Source organism: Bos javanicus, chromosome 10 (genome assembly GCF_032452875.1).
Source record: "Bos javanicus breed banteng chromosome 10, ARS-OSU_banteng_1.0, whole genome shotgun sequence".
NCBI lineage: Eukaryota > Metazoa > Chordata > Mammalia > Artiodactyla > Bovidae > Bos > Bos javanicus.
In genome coordinates, this window is record NC_083877.1 from 75,175,904 (window position 1) to 75,200,254 (window position 24,351).

The following is a 24,351-nucleotide window of genomic DNA, read 5'->3' on the forward strand; positions in this document are numbered from 1 at the left end:
TCAAATGATTTGAATATTTTAGAAACATGTCTTCAGTAGTCTTAATGGATTTCTACAGATTTAATTCTTATTCAACTAGCAAAATAAAAATGGGTTTCTAGTTACTATAAAAAGAAGGATATTACGTACAATGCACTCCTTAATGGTATATCACAGTATGAAAATCTGCCCTGTATTCCCTTCACTTAAATAACATTTTTTAAAGATTTTAAGTTTGAAACATGGAGAGTTATTATAAATTTAATGATTTGAAACAACTACAAATATAGTAAATTAAAAGTTCTTTAAGTCTGGTACAACATATCCAATAACTAATATTTACCTCAACATGGTATTAAAAACAACTCAAGTCTCTTCTCTCTACTATTAAACACTTTTCGTATTCCATAAAGTTACTCTTGTATGCCATATCTTGGTAATTTTTTAAAAAATCACTGTGACGATCATCTGTCCCCTGCCACCCCTTTCCCTTCATTGCTCCTTTTATCTAAAATCCAAGTAACATATTAAAAATCGGGGAAAGGTGCAAAGGAACCAGACAGTTTTTCTCAGGAGGTTTAGCCAGGTCCTGAGTATGAACACTGGGATCCTTGAAAGTCTATGGTTTTATAATATACACAAAGCTGACATTTTCTTCTGGATGAGAAAAGTCAACCCAGCGGTTCAACTACTAACTAGCTCTCCAGACTTTCCTCAACCTCTCCAAGTACATCAAAGGGTCTGAATATTTGTATGCCCCCAAAATTCACATGTTGACATCCTAAACCCCAGAGGTGATGGTATTAGTAGGTGGGGCCTTTGGGGGTGATTAGGTCATGAGGGTGGAGCCCTCATGAATGGGATTAGTGCTCTTATAAAAGAGACCCCACAGAGATCTCTTGCCCCTTCCACCTTCAAAGACACAGTGAGAAGGTACCAGCTCTGAACCAGAAAGAGGGCCTTCACCCAACTATGGTAGCGCCATGCTCTTGGGTTTCTGGATTCCAGAACATTTTTGTTGTTTGGAAGCTACCCACAAGATACCTATAATACAGTATAGCAGCCCACACAGACTAAGACACATCTTTTGGAAAGTTGAATATACTGAACGAGAAATAACAAAATTGAAGAATCACATAAATGAAATCAAGAAAGACCCATGAAACCAGAAGCATTTATTATAATGAGTTCAACTGGTTTCTGCTCCCTCTGACCTTAAACGTATCAAGATTTGCATAATACTCTTTACCTCCTTGTTCTTTTCACTGCCCTCTAAATCACAGGAATGTGCTGGGTTCTAGTATAGAAAGTTAAGTTCTGGGTCAAAGAGCTAAACAAAAGCATGCCCCATCTCTCTTGCTGCTGGAGTGAAGGACATATCAGCCCCATTCTAGTTTAGAATGGGAGTGAATCCAGATGGCTATCAACCTGATGGTCCCCTTACGTGGGCCTGAAACACCAGTTATGCGTCAGGCTTCTAACCTGGACGCAGAAGAGAAACATTAGGGAAGGGAGGAGGAAAGCAGACTTAACCAAAATGACGCTTTGTTACCCAGTGACACACTAATAAAGACACAACTAATGCACATGCGAAAATGAATATGGAAATAAATACAATTGTGCTGCTTAGGATTTCAGGTACAACGAGGCAAATTCAGCAAAGAGCAAGGAAAGAACTCAACAGTTCTATGCACAGCTGACAAAAAAGCTTTAAAAAGTTACCGCTGACGATCTGACTTGTATGTGGCTGTCAGCTCATCAAACATGGTGCTGTTCATTTCCATAAACGCCTTCAACACATTGTACACTAACGCCACAATAGCCCTGGAAGCACAGAGAGAAAGGAACGTGTTGTTTAGTCCTATGTAATGGGTTGCTGCCCAAAGAAAATGGATGTACAACCTTTACCTGAATGAGCTGCTCACACCGCCTAGTCACCATCCCTTTTTTAGTTGGAACAACTAGAAATGACCTACAATTCATTTCCACCTGAAGAGAGCTACATTCTTTAGACAAGAGATCTTTCTGAGGGGTTGGCAGGATTAGAAAAAGAAAATCTAATTTTGCCCTTCTAATCACTGGTACCCAGAATAGACTTGCCTATGGGCACTTGTTAATTTCATTTAATAAAAAGGCAAGTATAAAGCAACTTCACCCTAAAAATGAATACTTGTGGCAGGACCAACCTTTGAGACCTGAATTTCCATAGAATTTTATTTCTAAAGTGATAAAATACATAATTCATCAAAATCAAAGGCTGTTTCCATGGTAACAAAGTTTATATATCTATAATTCATATTCAAAGATGATACCAAGCCCCCCCTCCCCCGTAAGTTGGGCAGCTTAATAAGAGTTACATTTCTAGTGGTGATTTGCATCAGTCCTCTTGCTGACTCAACACACAGGCCGAAGGTAATTGGCTAGCTGGTGATGGCTGCTATCAGTGATGGAACACTAAACAGCTCAAGAGCCAAATGGCTGCCCATGCTTATCAAGTCTAAGAATAAGCTCTCGGCAATGTGAGGACTCTGCCATGACAAGCCTAGTATCTCCAGACTAGAATCTAAATAACACTTCCCTGTGCAAAACTATACAACATTTCTTCCAATTTGCGTGTTTTCCAACACCACTGAAAAAGGCATTCCTTGGGTTTGAAGTTTCTAAAACATTTATAAGTGGGTTTACTGTGTTGCTTCTACCCTGTGTTCATTAAAAGAGAAACTTCAGCTGTCTTTTGTTGAAAAGAAAGACCTTCTCAGATATGACCGTGATGGAGCTGTGATGGAGAAAAGGCAAACACAGTCTGCTGAGCGGTTAAGGACACGTGCTAGAAGCACTCTAGGTTCTCAAGAGGCTCCCTGCATAATGAAATTTAACTGTTTGCCAGCTCTTATATTTTTATAAGCTTTAGTCACAAATTTGACAAATGTGAAAAGTGAGAAATATGACATTTTACAGTTGTATGCAAAGCTTGTAGACAAACATACTATGGAAATATGGAATTATATTTCATTTTTAATGCCACATTCAATTTTCTTTCTATGTCATAGAGAAACATGTCAAGTCATTCAATACAGAATGCTTTAACTTTCATAAAACTAGATGATAAAAAACATTCAAAAATGTTTTTGCCCTCTACAGAATATGTATAATGACTGAGTTGGTTTTTAAAAAATGGATCTTGCTAAAATGCAAATCAACTCAGACCACTTCCCTTCCTCCAACTCTCTAACGTCTCCTTGTTATTCACTTGGTGAAGACTCACGTAGGCACTACTCGATGTTCTCAAATGACCGTGCGCTTCAGCCCTCCCGAATTCACAGGCCTCAGAACACAACAGGGGCTTCTTACCTTCTGTGCCTTTTTAGGCGACGGGTAAACCCACCATCTCAATGGGCTACCCCCATCCCATCCACTTGCCCAATTCTTTTAAGATTCAGTATGAGCATCATCACCCCCATCAATATAATACAAATCTCTCCACTTGATCCAGAGCATCCCCAAAAGATCTTAGCAATATTCATAGACAGGTTAAGATGCCCTCAAATAAACAGATACGTGAACATAACAACACTTAAAACACTGTTTTATAAAAAATCTGTTTACTTGTGGGTCTCCCCAACCAGTCAGTGAATTTCTAAAATGTAGACATTTTACCTTTTCACACACGTATCTTCAGCAGCACGCACAGCATCTGACATACAGCATGCATACAAGATATTTTATCAAGCAAAAGAGAAGGAAGGAAGAAGAGAGGCCAAAGGAGAGGAGGAGAGGGAAAGATGGAAGGAGAGAGGGAGGTATGGAGAGCGGGGAGGAAAGAAGGAAGGAAGGAAGAGGAGGAGGAGAGGAGGCAGGGAGGAAGAAAGAGAAGGAGAGGGAAAACTGTGAAAACCTACGGATTCCAATGTTCTTTTGAAATCCTATAAAGACTGGAAAACATGATGGGAAGGATGACGTTAGAGTTTTCTTCTATTAAACTCATGATGTATTCGTTATTCCAATAATAGAGTGCCCTTTCTGCCACCTTTGAGAAAAGGAAAAAGAAAATGTTAACAGAGAGAAAGAGACAAAGATAAAACAAAATTATAACCTCTTCAAAAAAAGTATTTTAAGACTATTTTAGTATCATTCAAACAAGTATAAAATTAAGTATTAATCACACTTTACATTTTTGTGGGTTTAAAATCTTTCACAAAGTTCCAAACTGGTTAATCAATTTGGGAAAGAAAAAGAAGATCTGCTACCTGCTTATTTTTATTCTCCTTTTAACACATTTATTCTCCTGATTCCACATTTTCCCTACACAGCTCGCAAGCATCAGACACCTTCACCCTGCTTCTAAATGCCATGCTGTTTCCCATCACTTTAATTCCCTTCCTGGCTCACCTCTTTCATCCCACACACTTCAGATCAACCACAGGGCCCAGTATGTAGCTGGCCTTCAGTCAATAGCTGCTGCAGAAAACGCAGCTGCCCATCCCTGCAGAGCAGGCACATTTGCTAAACACCTCCTTTGGCCAGAGACTATGCCCAGCCTGCAGGCAGAATGTGTCATCCTTACCACCATCCGAGGAGTGGGTACCACTGTACAAACGAGGGCACTGGGGTTCAGAGAGATGGGGAACCTGGCTACAGTCACACTGCTTGTCAGTGATAAACTGAGACGTGAGTTTAGTGCCTAGACTCCTTCCAGAGTTCATTTCTGGTCCCCTCCTTTGAACTGGGTAAGCCAGGAGGAAGGCACTCAGTTTTGGACTTAGGGCTACTGGCTGTACGTACATGCACTTGCTATCTCAGACCTCTTTTTTCTGACTGCCACTTTTACCAACTGACCCTCTGAATTCAAAGGCATGCTTCAAAGAAAACCTAAAAAATCTAAAAAGCAATCTAAGATAACAATAAGAATTCAAGTAAACCAAAGTCTCAGAAGAAAAAAAAAACAGTACCAAAAAAAACCCACTAAAAACTCTAAGAGTAGTTATATGGGGAAAGGAAAAGAGTTTCTTTCATTTACACCGATTAAGAAATTATGCTTCATTTAAATACATTTAATAAATCTGTCCCCACCCCCTCCACAAAATTCATTTGCTGAAGCCCTAAGCTCTAGTGTGAGTGCATCTGGAGATAGGAGGTAATTAAGGTTAAATGAGGTCATATGGGTGAGGTCCTAATCAGATAGGCTTAGTGACCTTGTATGAAGAGGAAGCAAGAGATTTGCTTCTTTCCTCAAGCATGCAGCAAGGAAAGGCCATGCGAAGACACAGTGAGAAGATGTACAAGCCAGAAAGAACCCTCCCAGCAGCAGACCATGCTGGCACTCTGATCTCAGACTTTCAGCCTACAGAACTATGAGAAATCAATTCCTAGTGTTTAAGCCACACAGACATGTGTGTGCTCAAGTCATGTCCAACTCTTTGTGACCCCATGGACTGTCGCCTGCCAGGCTCCTCTGTCCACAGAGTTTTCTAGGCAAAAATACTGGAGTGGGTTGCCATGCCCATCTCCAGAGGGATCTTCCCAACCCAAGAACCGAACGCATGTCTCTTGCATCTCCTGCATTGACAGGTGGATTCTTTATCACTAGCATCACCTGGGAAGCGCTATGGAAGTCTGCTGTGGTCTAAATGTTTGCGTCCTCCAAAACTCCTAAATTGAGATCCTAATCTCCAAAGATGATGGAATTAGTGCCTTTTCAGAGAGACCCCGAGAGCCCCCTAGCCCCTTCTACTACGTGAGGATACAAGAAGAAGTCTGTGACCCAAAAGAGAGCCCTCACCCATACATGCTGCCACCCTGATCTCAGACTGCCAGCCCCTGGGACTCTGAGAAAAGTTTTCTGTTTTTCATAAGCCTCCCAGTCTGTGGTATTTTGTTAAGCAGCCCTAAGACACAGACCCAGTGGATTAAGACACTCTGTCTCCCTTTGATGCTTTTGAGCTTCACTTGAGTCTAAGTCTTCCTGATAAAGTTCATTTGGAAAGAGATTCCTGCTCTTTGTCCTCCACTACCCCCAAACACATAATAAAAACTGAAAAATAAGGTAAACAACCCAAGTATTTGAGTACCACAGACCATGAGTAATATGTAAAACATCTACAAAGGGTCCTTCATTTTCAAAGAAACCTAGACATGTGTCATATCATCTGAATGTGATGGTTCATAGAATGGTTTCTTTTTTTTTTCTTGGCTCTGTGGTACAACTGCAAGGTGGTCATTAGATTACTGACTTGACATACTAAAGATGTCTTTAGGTCAAAAATTAGAACAGCAACAGCCAGTGTCTCTAACTATGCAAGATAATAACAGCTCAGAGGGAAGTCTACCATCAAGTCCATCATGCTAGCAGTGGGGCTTTGTGCTGCCAACTGCAATCTGAACAATCTCTTCCAATCAAGAGGCAGTATATAAACAGTCAATTCTCTAGGTCTGTGATTTGGACCTTTGATGAGACAGCCAAATTAGAAAACCTAATGTGTTTCACCCCAGATCACCTTCTTCTCTCCAGTGTGGGTCCCACAGCACAACTTAAATGGCCCCAGTGGAGAAAAGCGCTGCCCAGGCTCACCTTCCCTGTAATCTCTGAGAGTGGCCACAAGGAGGCAGACTGGTGCCACCGGAAGGTCACAGGCTTTCACAAGAAGCTATGCCATGTGACTCCTCACTCCCTCTTGGGAACTTCAACAAATCATTTTCTGAACCTCCTTTTTCTCATCTAGAAAGTGGAGTGGGGGAGTCTCATAGGATGATCTGAAGTTCAGGAGTAATGTATGTGAAACATGTAACACAGTAAAGAAGATCAGCATTCTTTTTTTCGCTTAAGCTTTATTCACCATTCTCTCTTACACACCATAGGAGCCCTACCTGCCTACCTCTTATTCAGCCCTTTCATTTGAGACAAGTTCTTGTACCGCTCTGAAGGTCAGTGTTTACATCTGTAAAAATCATAATGCCCTGCCTGCAGAGTGGTCATGAGAATTCAAGTTACTAGACATGCACCATCACAGTGGATGTCATGTAGCAAGAGTTAAAGATGAAGGTGGTGATTATCACAAGTATTATTATCGTGTGAAAAAACAGCCAATAAAAACAACAGGTAGCTAGCGTCCACTACATTTCTTTCAATAGAAATAAAACTCAACCAAAATAATACATGTTGTACAAGCCACTCTGGCTCATGCCCTCTTTTTAACTAACCTGAAAATGGGGGCTAGACACACACTTGGCGATTTGTTTAAACAAAGGTTCTTGGATTTTAACAAATTGCGAAGGTTCAATCACATCCAGTATTTCTTCCAGCTCCCCAAGGAACATGACCTAGAAGTACATGCAAAACACCAAGAGTCAGGTATTGATTAAAAATCTATACGGACAATGAGGAAAACGAGAATTTTGCATGGTTTTAATATAGTGAAAATTTATGCATAAAATCGAACATGAACAATTCAGAATTTAACTTATGTTGGATGTTTATTTCATAAGAAATTCACCAGAGGGTACTTGTTAAGAACAAATTTCCTGCAGCATTGAAGATGTGATTCTATTTACTTTGGAAAAAATACTCTGTGTGCTACATCTAGTACATAAAGCAGGGAGTACTTACACATTGCAGCAGGGCCCTGGGAAATGGGACTGTCCCTGTGGGGCTTGCCTCCCCTCCTCCGTATTTTTAAAACGGTGGGCAAGTGGCCCTCTTGCATGATGGACAAAGTCCACTGCGGCACATGCAGATATTTGCCAAACACTGACAGCCCCATGCCATGAGCGAGGTGCTCCTCTAGGAGACACCGGTTCACAGAACATACAAAGTCAGAGACACACCAGTGAGCAGATTTAGTCACAGACAGATGCCACTTTAAACTCCTCAGCACACGCTGACCCATTGTCCACGCTTACATGTACATATGTACACACTCGCTCGCTATTGGCACAATGAATCTCGTTGCCTCAGTACCCTGTGCTTGCAGAACCAGAGCTTTTAGATCACAAAATGGAGCCAAATCAATAGTACAGTCACTTGTTTTAAATATAATGGAAAACTGAGAGAGAAATAAAAACCATTTTCCTATTTAGGTATGAAGAAATGACTGCCTAGAAAAAAATCAAGTATGCAATTAAAATATGAAAAATGATATTTTCATATCTTAAGATGCATCTGGGCAGCAATGACTAGTTTAATTTTACCTAACAGGTATTAAGAAATTAGAAGAGTTTCTGAAAATATGTAAAGGAGGGCTTTGGCGAACTGAAGCTGATTTGAGAAGGAGGGTGTTTCCATCAAAAGTGAAATATTGTCGAGCCTTACCATTTGTTAAGAAACATTCTGAATTTTTTCTAAAACACTCTCCAAATATAAAACCAACTGCTGACCTTTGTTTCCGGGCCGTTTTCCACATGGTTTCTAACCTTTCAGAAAAGGTGGTATAGATCTGGTGCTCAGCGAGGCTCACTTTGCAAGGAGACTTGCTTCCACCACAACCTCACACTGCACATGCCCGGTGAGGTCTTGGCAAAAGTACAAATGATTATAAATCAGGGATTTCCAGGGCCACTTGTGAACAGCTGAAACTAAAGGTCTGCAACATATTTTAAGATTGTGCATAGTAAGATCTCACCCACATGATGCTTTAAAGTGGGTATCTGGGCAGGTTGCTACAGCATCTATCAACAGTGACAGCAAAACCTCCATACTCCGTAGGAAGCGGACATCAGTGAGCAGACCAGGATAAAAGCCCAGGGTGCAGGAGTCAGGCGGGAATGCTCTGGCCTAATCACCTAAACTTAGTATGCCCAGGAAAGCTACTTAACCCCTAACTATCAATTTCATAACTAGTAAAAATGAGAATATTTACAGTCCTGCCTTATTCTGAGTTACCGTGAGGATTAGCTAAGATAATGCATCTTTACAGATGCCTATTATCTCAGTGCTCTAGTGAGCTATTAACACACTGACACTGAACACTTACCTCTTTTTGACTACATGTTTTGGGCCAAAATTTCATTAATCCCCTAATAACCTAAAATGAAAAGGAGAAAAACAAATTGCACTTCATTTTTCTTATATACTCCATGAAAAGTGGTTTTTCTGAAGTTTTTCAAAATTATAGAAAAAAATACTTACTGGTTCTGTGAGTGAAGGATCTTTCTCCAGAAACTGTACTATGCAATATGCCAGCTGGAAAACAAGCAAACACAATACAAAATTAGAAATTCTATATGCTCAGGGCTCAAAGATGTATTATTAAAAAGCCCTAAAAAGCTTCCAGAATCTGGTTTTAATAACTTCACATTCAATTCATTTAAAAAATAAAATACATATAAAGGAAAATAAGCTACTTTTTCAAGCCAAAGATCGACACTAATAAGGCAGCAGGGAAATTTTTTTAAAAAGAATGTTGGGACATGAAGTAGTCAGTTAATGAAAAGCAGAGGTGAAATACCACATCCAGTATATTCTGAAAGTATCTCATCTACATAGAGTTTGCGCTACATCTCACGGGTTTCTTTTCTCTTTGCTGGAACATTAACAATATACAGTTTTACTGTGGTTCCAGAAGAGCCCTATCTGAGAAGCAGGCACTTAACTGAAAACACTGCTGACCACCTGAAATGGCACATCCAAGTTGAAAGTTTCATGGAAAGATTTAAAAGGTTGTACCTGCCATGGATAGAACCCTGAATAAACACGAAGAGTTCCACATCTGATGCTAACTCATCAAGGTAAGAATTTTTTTAAATGATCATGAAGTGTGATATCCTATTTCAAAAACTCAAGGCAAGATCAGCAAAGGGGCTCAGAAAGATTCTTGGACAAGAAATTCACTCTTATGAAACAATATTTTGATGGTGTTCTAAATTAGAAGCATATGGGCTAATTTTTCCTCGAAACACACTATTTCACATTTAAAGAGGAACACTACTCTGAAAGATGTGTTACATTTTTATGAAAACTCAAAACATTCCCATTACAGGGAGGGGGCATGTCAGAGGTTTGAAATGCTAAAACTAAAACGCCATGGTAGCATGTATCAACCTCCCAGTGACATGCTTACCATGCAAGGCAGTGTTAGCGGGAAATTAGAATGAGGGGACTAGACAGGGTATGCTTTTTAAAGTAATGGAGGCTAAAGTGAAAATACTGATTGATTTCATTTCTTGTGAGAGTGTTATTTGTATGGAGAAGGTGAGGAAAAAAAGGTGAATGAACTAGAAGAGGGGGCAAAAAGGGCAAGGACAGAGTAACGCAAGATGAGGATGGGCTAAAAGATTTGAGAACATTCCAAAATGGTTACATACCTCCAAATGTCTAAATCTGAAACCTACATGTTTATCACACGCAACCCGCTGAATATATGATTATGAACTTGGGCAACTAAGTTCTCTCTGTAAGATGAGATGACTAAGCAACTGCTGTTCCCACTTAAGGAATAATTCCCATGATTCTCCTATACACAGGCAAATATATACACATTTTATTTGCTTTGGGGGATATTTTTAACTTTCACAAGACTTTTGTTTGTTTAAATTAAGTAAATAAAAAGAACAACAAAACACTGGGTTTACAAACTTTATTTTGTTTCCGAAAGTAGTTGTACAAAATTCTACCTGGGCATGGAAGAGTGATAAGCTCCTGACAGTGTGTAAAGGGATCAACACTTTCACCAGGAACTGTTTGTGTTCTGCCTTAAGAGGTAAAGCAAAGCCATTGATAATACTAGGAAAAAGAAAAGAGACATGAATTAGTGATGTTATTACCACAAGCTAAATTGAGATGCTGTTCTTGTGAGATCAGGTATATCTAAATCAGTTTCTGTTTGATCCAGAACAAACCAAAACCCACCCCAGTGGCATTCAAGTCCTCTCAGTTGCTTTAAAGAATATCTTTAAGTAGAAAGAGAATTTAAAAGAAGGAAATTTGCTTCTGATCTCCCAGCAAAGGCTCTTGAGCTCTTACACTCAGATGCACAGTTCCCAAAAGCTTTTGTATCAAAACTCTTTATTTTTACTTGCTACTGCTGCTGCTAAGTCACTTCAGTCGTGTCCGACTCTGTGTGACCCCATAGATGGCAGCCCACCAGGCGCCCCCATCCCTGGGATTCTCCAGGCAAGAACACTGGAGTGGGTTACCATTTCCTTCTCCAATGCATGAAAGTGAAAAAGTGAAAGTGAAGTCGCTCAGTCGTATCCGACTATTCGCGACCCCATGGACGGCAGCCTACCAGGCTCCTCCATCCACAGGATGGGGTGCCATTGCCTTCTCCGTTCCTTCCCCCTTATCCTTCCCCAAATAATCGCTGGCCTGGTTCACTGATGACCCTTTCCATTTCCAGACAGTGTTTCTTTCCATCCCTGAAATCTGCTCATGCCAACAACACCCCAGGGTATAAAGCCCACCCGTGGGAAGTCCTAAAGGGAACCAAGTGGCTCCACCTTCTCTCTCTCCTCATATTAGGAGAAGAAACTAAGTAACCACATTGTCCAGCTACATTAGACTCCCTTGTGTGTGGAAACCCAACAACAGCTGCCTCTCCCCAATTCATTTCACTACTCCAGGCAGCAGCCGTTCAAGAACTACACCTGGTACATGGGCCCTTTGAAAATGGCAATCTTTCTAATTTTTTAAAAATACTGTATTTATTTATTTTTGGCTATGCTGGGTCCTCCTTGCTGTGTGCAGGATTTCTCTAGCTGCAGTAAGCGGGGGCTACTCTTGGTGGCAGAGCACAGGCTGCTCTCGTTGCAGAACACAGGCTCTCGGGTGTGCAGCCTTCAGGACTTGCGGCACGGGGGCTCAGCAGTTGCAGCTTGTGGGCTCTACAGCGTGGGCTCAGTAGTTGTGGTGCACAGGCTTTTTTGCCCGCACCACGTGAAATCTTCCCAGGCCAGATCAAACCTATGTCCCCTGCACTGGCAGGCGGATTCTTATCCACTGTGCCACCAGGGATGTCCCTCTAGTTTATTACAAACCTGCTTTCAAAAATTATGGCAGAGAAACGAAAATGACAAGAAGAAGATGTTTGAGTAACTGGTCTGACGGTGATTAGATGAATAACGAATAAACTGTCGGCTCTTTCTGTCATTCCAAAATAATTAGCAATGCATAATTATGAAAGAAGGGGAACACAAAACTATGTTTTGTAGAGTCAGTTGGGAAACATGCTATAAGCACAATTGAGACCTGACGTACATACAGTAAGATCTGGGGCAGCGTCTCCCTGTGCCACCTGACCCTAACCATCACAACAATATTCACCCGAGATTAGCAATGAGCTAAAAATGTGCTTGCTGCTGCTAAGTAGCTTCAGTCATGTCCGACTCTGTGCGACCCAATAGACGGCAGCCCACCAGCTTCCCCCGTCCCTGGGATTCTCCAGGCAAGAACACTGGAGTGGGTTGCCATTTCCTTCTCCAATGCATGAAAGTGAAAAGTGAAAATGAAGTCGCTCAGTCGTGTCCGACTCTAGCGACCCCATGGACTGCAGTCTATCAGGCTCCTCCGTCCGTGGGATTTTCTAGGCAAAAGTACTGGAATGGGGTGCCATTGCCTTCTCCGAAAAATGTGCTTACCTTCCTAATATTTCCAGCAGTTCAGCCACACCATTGAAGTGTTCTGTTTCATAAACAAACCTAAAAACAGAGAGGAAAGAAAAGGGGAGGGAAGGGGAGAAGAGGAGAGGAAAGAGAAGGAAAAAAAGAAAAAGTCAGTACGCTATGTTCAAATATTTGAGGTTTACTTAATACTTCTATAAAACCATCAACTTTGCTTCTCCTCCCTCTACTTACCTTAGAAAAATATTGTTAATCTGTTTTCGGATAAATGCTCTAAGACCAAGAAACTTGCCATAAATTCTGTGTAAGACTGTTTTTAAGTAGTCCCGTTCCCGAGGGTCTTCGCTGTCAAACAGCTCCAAAAGCTGTTGTAAATAAAAAATAGTGTAGCTGTCAAAAGCGGTTTCAGCAAAGGATTTAGAAATTCTGCCACTTGTTATTTAAAATCTCTTCCTTCCTTCTTCAAAACATTATTAAAAATCTATTATGTGACAAGCACAGCACTAGTCTCTGGGAATGCAGGGATAAGTCAGTCAGACTAGAGAAGAGATGCAGAAGAAGAACAATAATCAGAACCATAATTATAATATTAGGTAACACACATATAGCACTTAGTATGATCAGCAGGCAATTTTCCAAACAACCTGCTTACGTTAATACTCCTTATAAGGTAGTCTTATTCCCATTTTAAAGAAGAGGAAATTGGGGCACAAAGATGAGAAGTGGTAGAACTAGAATTTGAACCCAAGCATTCGGAACCCTGGAGTCCATTATTTCAGTCACCACACTTTTGTCACATAAGCCATCTACTGAGCTTATGTTTCAAAGATACAGCTAGGCTTTCAGCTCTCCCAGAGCATACAAGTAAACTGAGATAACCTAACCCAAAGCAAAGATCAAAAAGTTCCCAAGAACACTGGCAACATTCTCTTCTGAGATCCTGGATCTTATTACATGGGTATGTCCACTTTATAAATACTCACTGGTGTGAACGTTTATGATTTCCGTATGTATGTTATACATGAATAACATTTTTCAAGCTTCCAATCATTTATAATCTAAAGACAATAACTGAATCCTGATAAGATCACATCTTAGCAGAATTGAAAACATATGCCAACACAAAAACTTGCACACGAATGTCCACTGCTGCATGATGCATGACAGCCAAAAAGTAAAATAACCCAAGTACCCATCAACTGCTACAAAGTGTGCTACAGTGGAATATTATACAGGCATGAAAAGGAATAATGTACTGAAATATGTTACCACATGGATATGCCTATCGAACATCATGCCAAGCAAAAAAAGCCAGACACAAAAAGGCCACAGTGTGTATGATCTCATTGAAATATCCACAATAGGCAAATCCGTAGAGACAGAAAGTAGAATGAGGAGTGACCACTAATGAGTATGGCATTTGTTTTTGAAATGACAGAAAGTGTTCTGCAATTATATGACAGTGATGATTAAACTTTGTAAAATATTTTGCTAAGTCGCTTCAGTCGTGTCCGACTCTGCGTGACCCCATAAACGGCAGCCCACCAGGCTACCCCATCCCTGGGACTCTCCAGGCAAGAACACTGGAGTGGGTTGTCACTTCCTTCTCCAATGCATGAAAGTGAAAAGTGAAAGGGAAGTCGCTCAGTCGTGTCCGACTCTTAGTGACCCCATGGACTGCAGCCTACCAGGCTCCTCCGTCCATGGGATTTTCCAGACAAGAGTATTAGAGTGGGGTGCCATTGCCTTCTCCATTGTAGAATATATTAAACATTAAATTATAAACTTTAAAAGGCTGAATTTTACAGTATATGAATTATATGTCAGTAAGGCTGCCTTTTTTTTTTTTTTTTAAATGATAACAGGAAGGTTCCTCTACCTGTAGAACAAACTTGGAGACTGGTTTGAATTTTAATTCTTCATACCTTCATTATCATTGCAATAAAGCAACTCATAGTTCTAATGTTAACTTTATAGCAAAACATTTCATGAGCATATAGACACCATACAAATGAATGCAGACTACCTTAATTACCAAAAAAAAAAGCTGTCAAGACACACTTAAACATGATTTCAGGTGATTAAAGACTGAGGCTGGGATTGACAGCAGAAGAACTTGGTGGGCAGTAATCAAATAAATTATCTACTTTTGTCTGAACAAAAGACAGAGTTACAGGGCAAAAAAACACAAACTGAAGAACAGTCTTCAAAACTGAGCAGTAAGACAGACTAAATTTTTGACTGTACAATGTCATCCATCCATCCATTCAAAAATTGAATATTTCAAATGAGCATGTCACCAGCCACTGAGCACAGTGTCAGGGACAAAATGATGAGCAATACAGACACTGCTTTTATAGAACCTAGTGTAATGAGGAATACATGGAAATAAACACCATGGCAAGTGACTCAGGATACTAGATAAATACACAGCAGCAACATCTACTCTATTTGAGAGAAGTGGAGTGAGCAGGTAAGACTTCTACTCGAAGTGACATCCATGTAAAAATTAGGAGCCAGAGGTGAAGAAAGTGTTCATGGCAGACTCAACAGTACATACCTTCACCTGCAGCCTATCCAAATAGAAGATGTGGTTAAAATACCTGCCGTCTCTCTGCCTACTTAGTCATACAATCAACCAGCCAGTCAATCAATCAATCTCTACATATACCAGGGACCATGACCACGACCACTGCCTTTGCTGGGTGCATGCATGTGTGTGCGCGCATGCGCACACACACACACACGAACAAACCTGAAACCCACAGGAAAGCAATGAGAAAGTCAACTACACATTTCCACAGGAAACACTGAAGAAAGATGCGAGCCCTGTGGGCAAAAAAAGGCCCCATGGGTTCGTTATTTCTTGCCTCTACCGCAGAAAATGACAGATTTCTAACTGACCCATTCCATTCCATGTTAACAGAAATAATTTACCTTTGAGTTCTATTTTTTAATTTGGTTTCTATTTTTAAGTGTTGCAAAAAGGCTTAATGAGTAATTTGTAACTAACACAGGAGAAGGTTAGAGGGGGTGTAATGCTAGCAAAACTTGAATCAACCATGCTTATGTACTGTTAATCTTAAGAGTTTGATGAACACATAATAATTAAACAAAAATTATTTAACTAATGTGTGTATGACCAACCTAGATAGCATATTCAAAAGCAGAGACAATTACTTTGCCAACAAAGGTCCGTCTAGTCAAGGCTATGGTTTTTCCAGTGGTCATGTATGGATGTGAGAGTTGGACTGTGAAGAAGGCCGAGCACTGAAGAATTGATACTTTTGAACTGTGGTGTTGGAGAAGACTCTTGAGAGTCCCTTGGACTGCAAGGAGATCCAACCGGTCCATTCTGAAGGAGATCAGCCCTGGGATTTCTTTGGAAGGAATGATGCTAAAGCTGGAACTCCAGTACTTTGGCCACCTCATGCGAAGAGTTGACTCATTGGAAAAGACTCTGATGCTGGGAGGGATTGGGGGCAGGAGGAGAAGGGGACGACAGAGGATGAGATGGCTGGATGGCATCACTGACTCAATGGATGTGAGTCTGAGTGAACTCCGGGAGTTGGTGATGGACAGGGAGGCCGGCGTGCTGCGATTCAAGGGGTCGCGAAGAGTCGGACACGACTGAGTGACTGGACTGAACTGAACTGAATGTGTTTTCATTAGGCCCTCAAAGAAAATGTATTACCAGGCACCTAATCTGAGCCAGTCTTAAAGGCACAAATAATATATATATACTATGTTCTTTGAGAAAGATGAACTATAGTATACAAACTACTTTTCTGCACCGCTACAGAACACACTCAATGATTTCATGATATATGAGGCAAAAGAAAAGGTAGAATCATGTGTAGGCCCAAAAAGAAGGGAGTGGGATGAGTTTTAATTTCCAAAACTAAGTAATATTTGTGTGCATAGTCATATATAAAGTCCAAATACTCCCCACCAAAAAAAAAAAAAAAGCTATGAAAAATATAATCCAGTATCTGTAAATGCCTAGGTAGACTGTGCTCTCTATAATGTAACAGGCAACTTGTTGTCAAAGAAATGAAGCTGGAGAGTTTCCAAGGTGATTGCAGAGCAAACACAGACCTGTCAACATGCTGTCTCCCACTTTACAAAACCAGCCATCCTGAAGTTGACAGACAGAGACAGTGCCCAGTGACTTAGCCCAACAACCTCCTTTGAACCTCATCATAAATCTACAGTGAAATGTAAAGGACAAATTGAAAAAGGTAGTCAGGGTCTGTCAGTTAGACTAGAGGGGTTGAACCTCTCTCTTCTTAAACACTCCCTGAAATGAGAGTAAAGGAATAAAAATGAAAGAAATCCATGGGGCAGAGAGGACTGGGGAGCAGATCAGACAAATCTGCATATCTCTCAAAGATGGAAAGTGGATGGCAAGAGGTAACTATCTTAGGTTTCTTCTTCTCCACTCTGCTAAGTGTTTTTCCATTCTGCCAGCAGGGAGGGAAGCCAACAAGAAGCAAGCCAATTCACACCAGAGAACCCTTAAAAGGCATAAGCACTGAAGGCACCAGATACATTTGATGGCAAGGTTGTGAGGAGCTAGAAACAGGAGAACTGATTGAAAGTTTGGAGGAAGAGTAACAAGATCTCCTAGATCCATGCAGTTTACTGAAGATTTACACTCAAGGCCTGGAAAGAATAAATGAGCAAGTCTCTAGTCTTGAGGACATCAGATATAGGCTGAAGTAAAACACTTATTAAAAACAATGGGATTCAATAAAATTCTGCATGCTGAAGAGCATTATCTTTGCCAGGCCCTTCCCTGACTAAGCTCTCAGTTCTGACTGAGGCAGGAGGTTAGAAAGTTCCTTATGGGGGAAATGGACAGTCCCAAGAGGAAACAGCTATAGACATACTGATATCTGAAGGTTTCTTATCTGAAGGTTTCTCAATTAAATGGCAAGGCCTCTGCCCAAGTTGCCAAGTGTTTCCCACTTACGCGTGTGTGTACACATGCACACACACATGCACACACACACAGATACAGATTCTAAGAGGTCTTTTTTTTAAAACTAACATGTTAACTATGAATATAGGGCTTACCTGGTGGCTCAGTCATAAATAACCTGCCTGCCAACGCAGGAGACGCAGGTTTGATCTCTGGGTTGGGAAGATACCCTGCAGAAGGAAATGACAACCCAGTCCAGTATTCTTTCCTGGGAAATCCCATGGACAGAGGAGCCTGGTGGGCCACAGTCCTGCTGCTGCTAAGTCGCTTCAGTCGTGTCAGACCCTGTGCGACCCCATAGACGGCAGCCCACCAGGCTCCCCCACCCCTGGGATTCTCCAGGCAGGAGCACTGGAGTGGGTTGCCATTTCCTTCTCCACAAGGTCACAAAAGAGTTGGACACGATTTAGCAGCTAAACAACAACTACGAATATAGTCTAAGATCACCAAAGACTCTAACATAAAAGATACAGAACCCCCCCAAAAATCATAAAGAATCCAGAGGAAACAACAGCGCAAGAGTGGAAAAAACTGAAAATAAAAGACTCTGTAACATCCTCAAAATAAACAAATCTACTAGAACTTTGAAACAAAAACAGAATGCTACTATAGATGAATATTCAGGAAATAAAACAGCACACTTAGAAATTCACAGAAGGTCTGGCGCATTAAAGTGAGCAAATCTAGCTTGAAAGTATAACCAAATGATAGAGTATACAGAAGAAAGAAGACAAGAAAACTAGCAGATCAAAATGTCAATCAAGTTATGTGGGCAGAATAAAGACATTTTCAGAGAAGTGGGTATCAAAAAATGTACATCCCATCCATGCTTTCCTCGGAAGCATCTAGAGGATGTAGCCCACCAAAATGAAAGGAAATGAAGCAAGTAAAGACACAGTCAGAAAAGGGGCAAAGGGAAGTCCCAGGATGGCCACGGTGGACACAGCCGAAAGTGCAACTAGAGCAGGATGACTTGGGCTCCAGGAAGAAGGCCTCCAAGGAAAATACAAAGACAAAAGACTAGTTATCAGTGTGGGCCAGATTAAGAGCTGTGTGGCACTCTCACAGAACTAACGAATGACTAATGACCACTACATAAGGAAGCAAGCAAGTGAAAAATCAGGTAACTACTAATTCTAGGGGTTTTAAAAAAAAAAAACCCTACAAGAAAACAAATGTCATTATGGCATAATGTGCCTTTGCTCTGAACAACATGTACACAGTCATGTTGTTTGACTGTAAAATACTACAATTTGATTTAATTAAATTTTCTGACTGTACTGGAAAGATGGACAGGAGGGAGATAGAGAGGCAGACATGTAATAGCTCATAACAGGAAGATATTTTAAACAATCAAGAAACAGCATTGCTGCTGCTGCTGCTAAGTCGCTTCAATCATGTTCGACTCTGTACGACCCCATAGACGGCAGCCCACCAGGCTCCCTTGTCCCTGGGATTCTCCAGGCAAGAACACTGGAGTGGGTTGCCATTTCCTCTTTCAATGTATGAAAGTGAAAAGCCAAAGTGAAGTTGCTCAGTCATGTTCGACTCTTAGCGACCCCGTGGACTGCAGCCTACCAGGCTCCTCCATCCATGCGATTTGCCAGGCAAGAGTACTGGAGTGGGGTGCCATCAAGAAACAGCAGTAAGAATGCTATTTAGAAATACTGAGATACATACCAGGAAACAGCTACTTGAATGTGGTTACTTCCAGGGAATGAGACTTTGGGTCGGGGAAGGATCAGGCAGGAGTTGCTATTTTTCTTTACAAAATGTGTGAGCAAAAGACTTGAAACAAAAAGCCCATTATCCTCTTCTGCAATAAAGAAGCAACTGCCCAGCTCTATTTCATGTAAGTGCAAGTGAGTCGCTCAGTCGTGTCCGACTCTTTGCGACCCCGTGGACTGTAGCCTGCCAGGCTCCTCTGTCCATGGGATTTTCCAGGCAAGAATACTGGAGTGGGCTGCCATTTCCTTCTCCAGGGGATGGATCTTCCCAACCCAGGGATCGAACCCGGGTCTCCCGCATTGTAGGCAGATGCTTTTACCGTCTGAGCCACCAGGGAACTTCATGTAAAGAAGAGTAAATAATCAATGAAATTAGTATTCTAAATGTTTCAAACCTAACTAAAATCAGATCTCTACATGTCAGGCTTTACTTAAGCTATTCTGCTACGCTGCTAGTTGGAAGAAAAGCTATGACAAACCTAAACAGCATATTAAAAAGCAGAGACATTACTCTGCCAACAAATGTGTGTATAGTCAAAGCTATGGTTTTTCCAGGACTCATGTATAGATGTGAGAGTTGGACTGTAACAAAGGCTGAATGCAGAAGAACCGATGCTTTTGAGCTGTTGTGTTGGGCGACAAAGAGAGTCCTTTGAACTACAAAGAGATCGAGCCAATCAATCCTAAAGAAAATCAACCCTGAATATTCATTAGAAGGACTGATGTTGAAGCTGAAACTCTAATACTTTGGCCACCTGATGCAAAGAGCCGACTCATTAGAAAAGACCCTGATGCTGGGAAAGATTGAAGGCAGGAGGAGAAGGGGAAGACAGAGGATGAGATGGTTGGATGGCATCACTGACTCAATGGACACGAGTTTGAGCAAGCTCTGGGAGATGGTGAAGGACAGGGAAGCCTGGTGTGCTGCAGTCCATGGGGTCGCAAGGAGTCCGACATGACTGAGTGACTGAACAACAAATTCTGCTACATGAAAAAATACTATCTTCCTAATACCTTCACCTCGATCAAGCAAAAGTGCACCTGGAGAAGAGCCAAGAAACAAGAGCCAGCGGCAGCCTGACTCCCATGTATCACAACTCAAGAGGACCAACATATGAAATGAACTGACTGTGGGGCAGTCAATGTGTAAGTACAGTGTGCACAAGCTCACATTATAAGCTTACAGCAATTCTGACTTCAGGAACTTTGTAACTCAGTATAAAAATTTCAAAGGTATAAGTCATACAAACATGAACAACTCCACCAAGTCACATGCTTTTATTTTCCTCCTAATTTCAGCATTCTTCCTACAAAGTAGAGAAGTCCATTCTTTGTCCGTTAAGCATTTATCCTGACTCAAGAAAACCCTGCGGTTTAAAATTTTAAGACAATCAATCTGGAGGGCATCTCAAGAAAGACTGGTTACGCTACATAATGATGCACTTAGTGGGACACAGGCAGGGACTAGCTACGTAATCTGTGGGCCCAGTGCAAAATGAAAATGCCTTACTCCTTGTTCAAGGAGTGTTAAGAATTTCAAGACAAGAACAGCAAAGCATTAAACCATGAACGAGTACCTTCTAAGCACAGGGCCCTCTGCCCCAGCATGAGCTGCATCCCCACCAAGCTGGCTTTAAATGCAGGAGTCAGAACAGTAAGACCCTTTTTTAAGGTTTCTGAGTTACAGGTTGGACAGATGAGACATGGTAATTTACTGTTCACTGGTAATGGCTATCTGATAAAATTCATGGTAGAAATAAACTCTCAAGTTTCATTTGCTAGACTCTGAGAGAGAAATGTAAACATTTTGACACACTCAAGGAACTTGTTTGGAAAATAGTTCTTTGTATTAGGGCTGAGATTCAAGGTTTGTGAATTTTATTTCATGTTAGAATCTAAAATTTTTTCACAGGTTGGTTTTATGTTGTGTCCAATTTGTCTTCAGTTTTTAAAACACAATAACCAAAGGTCACTATCAAGGACAGGCTGGAAGATTTGCATAATTTGCATGAAAATTACAGCACCTTTCAGCTAAATATAACCGCACATGTGAGGAACAAGTTATTAGCCAGCCATCTCCAAAGTACATATGTTTATGGAGATACTTGAATAGTATGTCTCTTAGCAACCACTGACTACTTTTCAGACCTGCAGAGTGGTTGAAAGCAGTCTTTAGAAATTCACCACTCAATTCCTGCCACAATAATCCACCCAGTGAAATAATTCAAGGTTTGGTGATTCCTTTTTGGTCTTGGGGGTACGAAGTGTCAGAAACGAACCATTTGCCCAGCTAATGCAGATGAAATTTATCTTTATTGGGAACAGACAAGGTTGTTTCCTAAGTCTAGGCAAGCCTACACACTTATAGCTTAAGTTACCTAAGTCTAAAATCAACATTACCCTGGAAACAAGTGCACTATGTAATCAATCGACTATCTTTGAAGTCTCTGACAGATTCCTTATGTAAGGATTTAGATTAAGTACATAACAAATGCTAAAGGTTACGTAAACCTAGATTTAACAAAAATTAGTATGAAATTTAAGCTAGTTAATATGTCATTCTGAGTACGTCAAGGCTATATATTGTCACTGTTTATTTAATCTCTATACAGAGTACATCATGCGAAATGTAAGGCTGGATGAATCACAAGCTGGACTCAAGACTGCCAGGAGAGATATCAACAACCTCAGATATGCAGATGATACCATTCTAATAGCAGAAAGCAAAGAGGAACTAAGAGCCTCTGAAGGAAGGTGAAAGAGGAGAGTGAAAAAGCTGGTTTAAAACAACATGAAAAAAAAACGAAGATGATGGCATATTGTCCTATCACTTTATGGCAAATAGATGAGGAAAAAATGGAAATAGTAGCAGATTTTATTTTCTTGGACTGCAAAATCACTGTGGACAGTCATTGCAGTCATGAAATTAAGATACTTGCTCCTTGGAAGAAAACCTGTGACAAGCCTCAACAGCGTATTTAAAAACAGAAACATCACTTTCGCGACAAAGATGCGCAGAGTCAAAGCTGTGGTTTTTCTAGTAGTCATTTACAGATGTGACAGTTGAACCACAAAGCAGACTGAGGGCCAAAGAATGGATGCTTTCGAACTGTGGTACTGGAGAAGACTCTTGAGAGTCCCTTGAACAGCAAGAAGATCAAACCAGTCAATCCTAAAGGAAAGCAACCCTGAATATTCATTGGAAGGAGTGGTGCTGAAGCTGAAGCTCCAACACTTTAGCTACCAGATTTGAAGAGCTGACTCATTAGAAAAGACCCTGATGCTGGGAAAGATTGAGGGTATGAGAAGAAAGGGGCAACAGAGGATGAGGTGGTTGGATGGCATCACTGATGCCACGGACACCAGTCTAAGCAAACTCCGGGAAATCGTGAAAGGGAAGCCTGGCGTGCAGCAATCCACAGGGTCACAAAGAGTTGGACACAACTTAGCAACTGGACAACATAAGTCCATTCTGAAATAAAAACCAGCAAACCCTTCAAAGGTACAAGTCACAGATAGTTCTGACTGGCCCATAAAGAAATCCAGACTTCCAGGTTTTCCTGAAAAAAAAATCAAAAGAATCTAGCAATACTTGGCCCACTTAGCAATTAGCCAACAGCTGACCAGAGTGGACTGGCGGCAGGGTCCAAGCTCTCTGGGTCACCACTGTTTCCATCAACTCCTCTCTGTCAAACCCAGACTACTAAATTCCATATCACTTGTCTGACCTCTGAAGATTTGAATGTGCTTTCCCTGGTTCTCACATACTAAAAAGTACGCGTTCCTGGCACTAAACAGTTACTTCTAACACTGACTGGAAGAAATCAGTTGGAGAAGTGGAAATGATAAGAATTCAAGGACAAGAGACCATATTAAACATCTTAAAAAAAAAAAAAAAACCAACAGCCAGAGAAGAACCATACAAGTAGAGTCCAAAGGGCTTTTTGATTTTTTAGATTGGTAAAAGTTAAATCTCAAAAAATTGGTAACATGCTAGGTAAGACATGACAGACTAATATATAACTCTGGGGACGGAGGCTGTTCTAGAAAATAATGACAAAGAAACTCCTCAAAACAAGAGGTGATCCTAACAAAAACAGTAGTGACAGCAGCAGTGTAACGTTTACTGTATAGTTAGTGATCAGAAATTGTTCTCCATACTTACACATGAATATACTTTTTAAATCTGTACAACAACCTTGTAATTACTATCATATTATGGATATTTTGGATCTACTTTCCAGGGGAGGAAACTGAGGCACAGAGCAGTTATATAATTTGCCCAAGGTCAGACACTAAAAAATGGCAGAGTCTGCATCCAAACCTCTCTATACATTATCCACTCATCTGTTTTGCTTCCTGCTGAGGAATTATCAATTAAAAAAAGAGTTATTGAAAGAAGCTTTTGAGGAAATACAGGAAGCTTCCGCTGAGATTCAGACTTTAAAAGGACATACACAAAAGATAAAAGGATGGACACATAAAAAATGTTAAGTGTAAAGGAATGGCCCAGTCTTATAAAAAGTAGTCTTAGGAAAGTTAATGCACAGAATCAGCTGACATTTATGAAAAATGCAAGGCAACAAAATGAGAATGTAGTTGCAATGGAAATACTTTGACTATTCTTATTAATTACAACATACATGTTCATACTTTCAAAATGAAAAAATAGAGAAATACCAAAATTAAAAAGTAAAGATCATCATACATAATCTGACACCCTACGAGATAATTAACAAAAATGTACTGTATCTCCTTTCACACTTTTTATTGCAGAGACAAATAATCTTTTTCTCTAAAATAACAGACTCAGGTTCAAAATATTTTACTGTTCCACAATGTGCATGTTCCACTTAAAAACAGATCCTGTGTAACTCTATCTCATTCTTTTTACTCACTGATCTATATTTTGTTAAATGACTGTCCACAGTTTATTCAACTAACCCTCTACTGAGGAACTTTCTAAAGTTGAAAATTGTTCCCAATTTTCTAATAATCATTAACAATGATGCATTCACTATCCCTGTATATTTTGCTTTGTGTACATATCTATTTCTCATGGAACTGCTCAGTCCCAATCTGCATCCACAGAATACCATCAGATCTCCTCTT

The 24,351-nt window shown here is 40.6% G+C and overlaps 1 protein-coding gene across 3 annotated transcripts in view; it reads right to left on the bottom strand.

Moving 5' to 3' along the window:
• Positions 1-24,351, bottom strand: part of PPP2R5E (protein phosphatase 2 regulatory subunit B'epsilon) — a 160,293-nt gene that overhangs the window by 7,975 nt on the left and 127,967 nt on the right. For all 3 annotated transcript variants that reach the window (XM_061429077.1, XM_061429076.1, XM_061429078.1), the window contains 8 exons: positions 12,763-12,893; positions 12,547-12,606; positions 10,585-10,693; positions 9,101-9,154; positions 8,946-8,996; positions 7,177-7,296; positions 3,879-4,006; positions 1,702-1,803 (listed from right to left, as the gene is read on the bottom strand). In XM_061429077.1, coding sequence (XP_061285061.1) covers positions 1,702-1,803; positions 3,879-4,006; positions 7,177-7,296; positions 8,946-8,996; positions 9,101-9,154; positions 10,585-10,693; positions 12,547-12,606; positions 12,763-12,893 — 755 coding nt within the window. The remainder of the gene's footprint in view (positions 1-1,701; positions 1,804-3,878; positions 4,007-7,176; positions 7,297-8,945; positions 8,997-9,100; positions 9,155-10,584; positions 10,694-12,546; positions 12,607-12,762; positions 12,894-24,351) is intronic.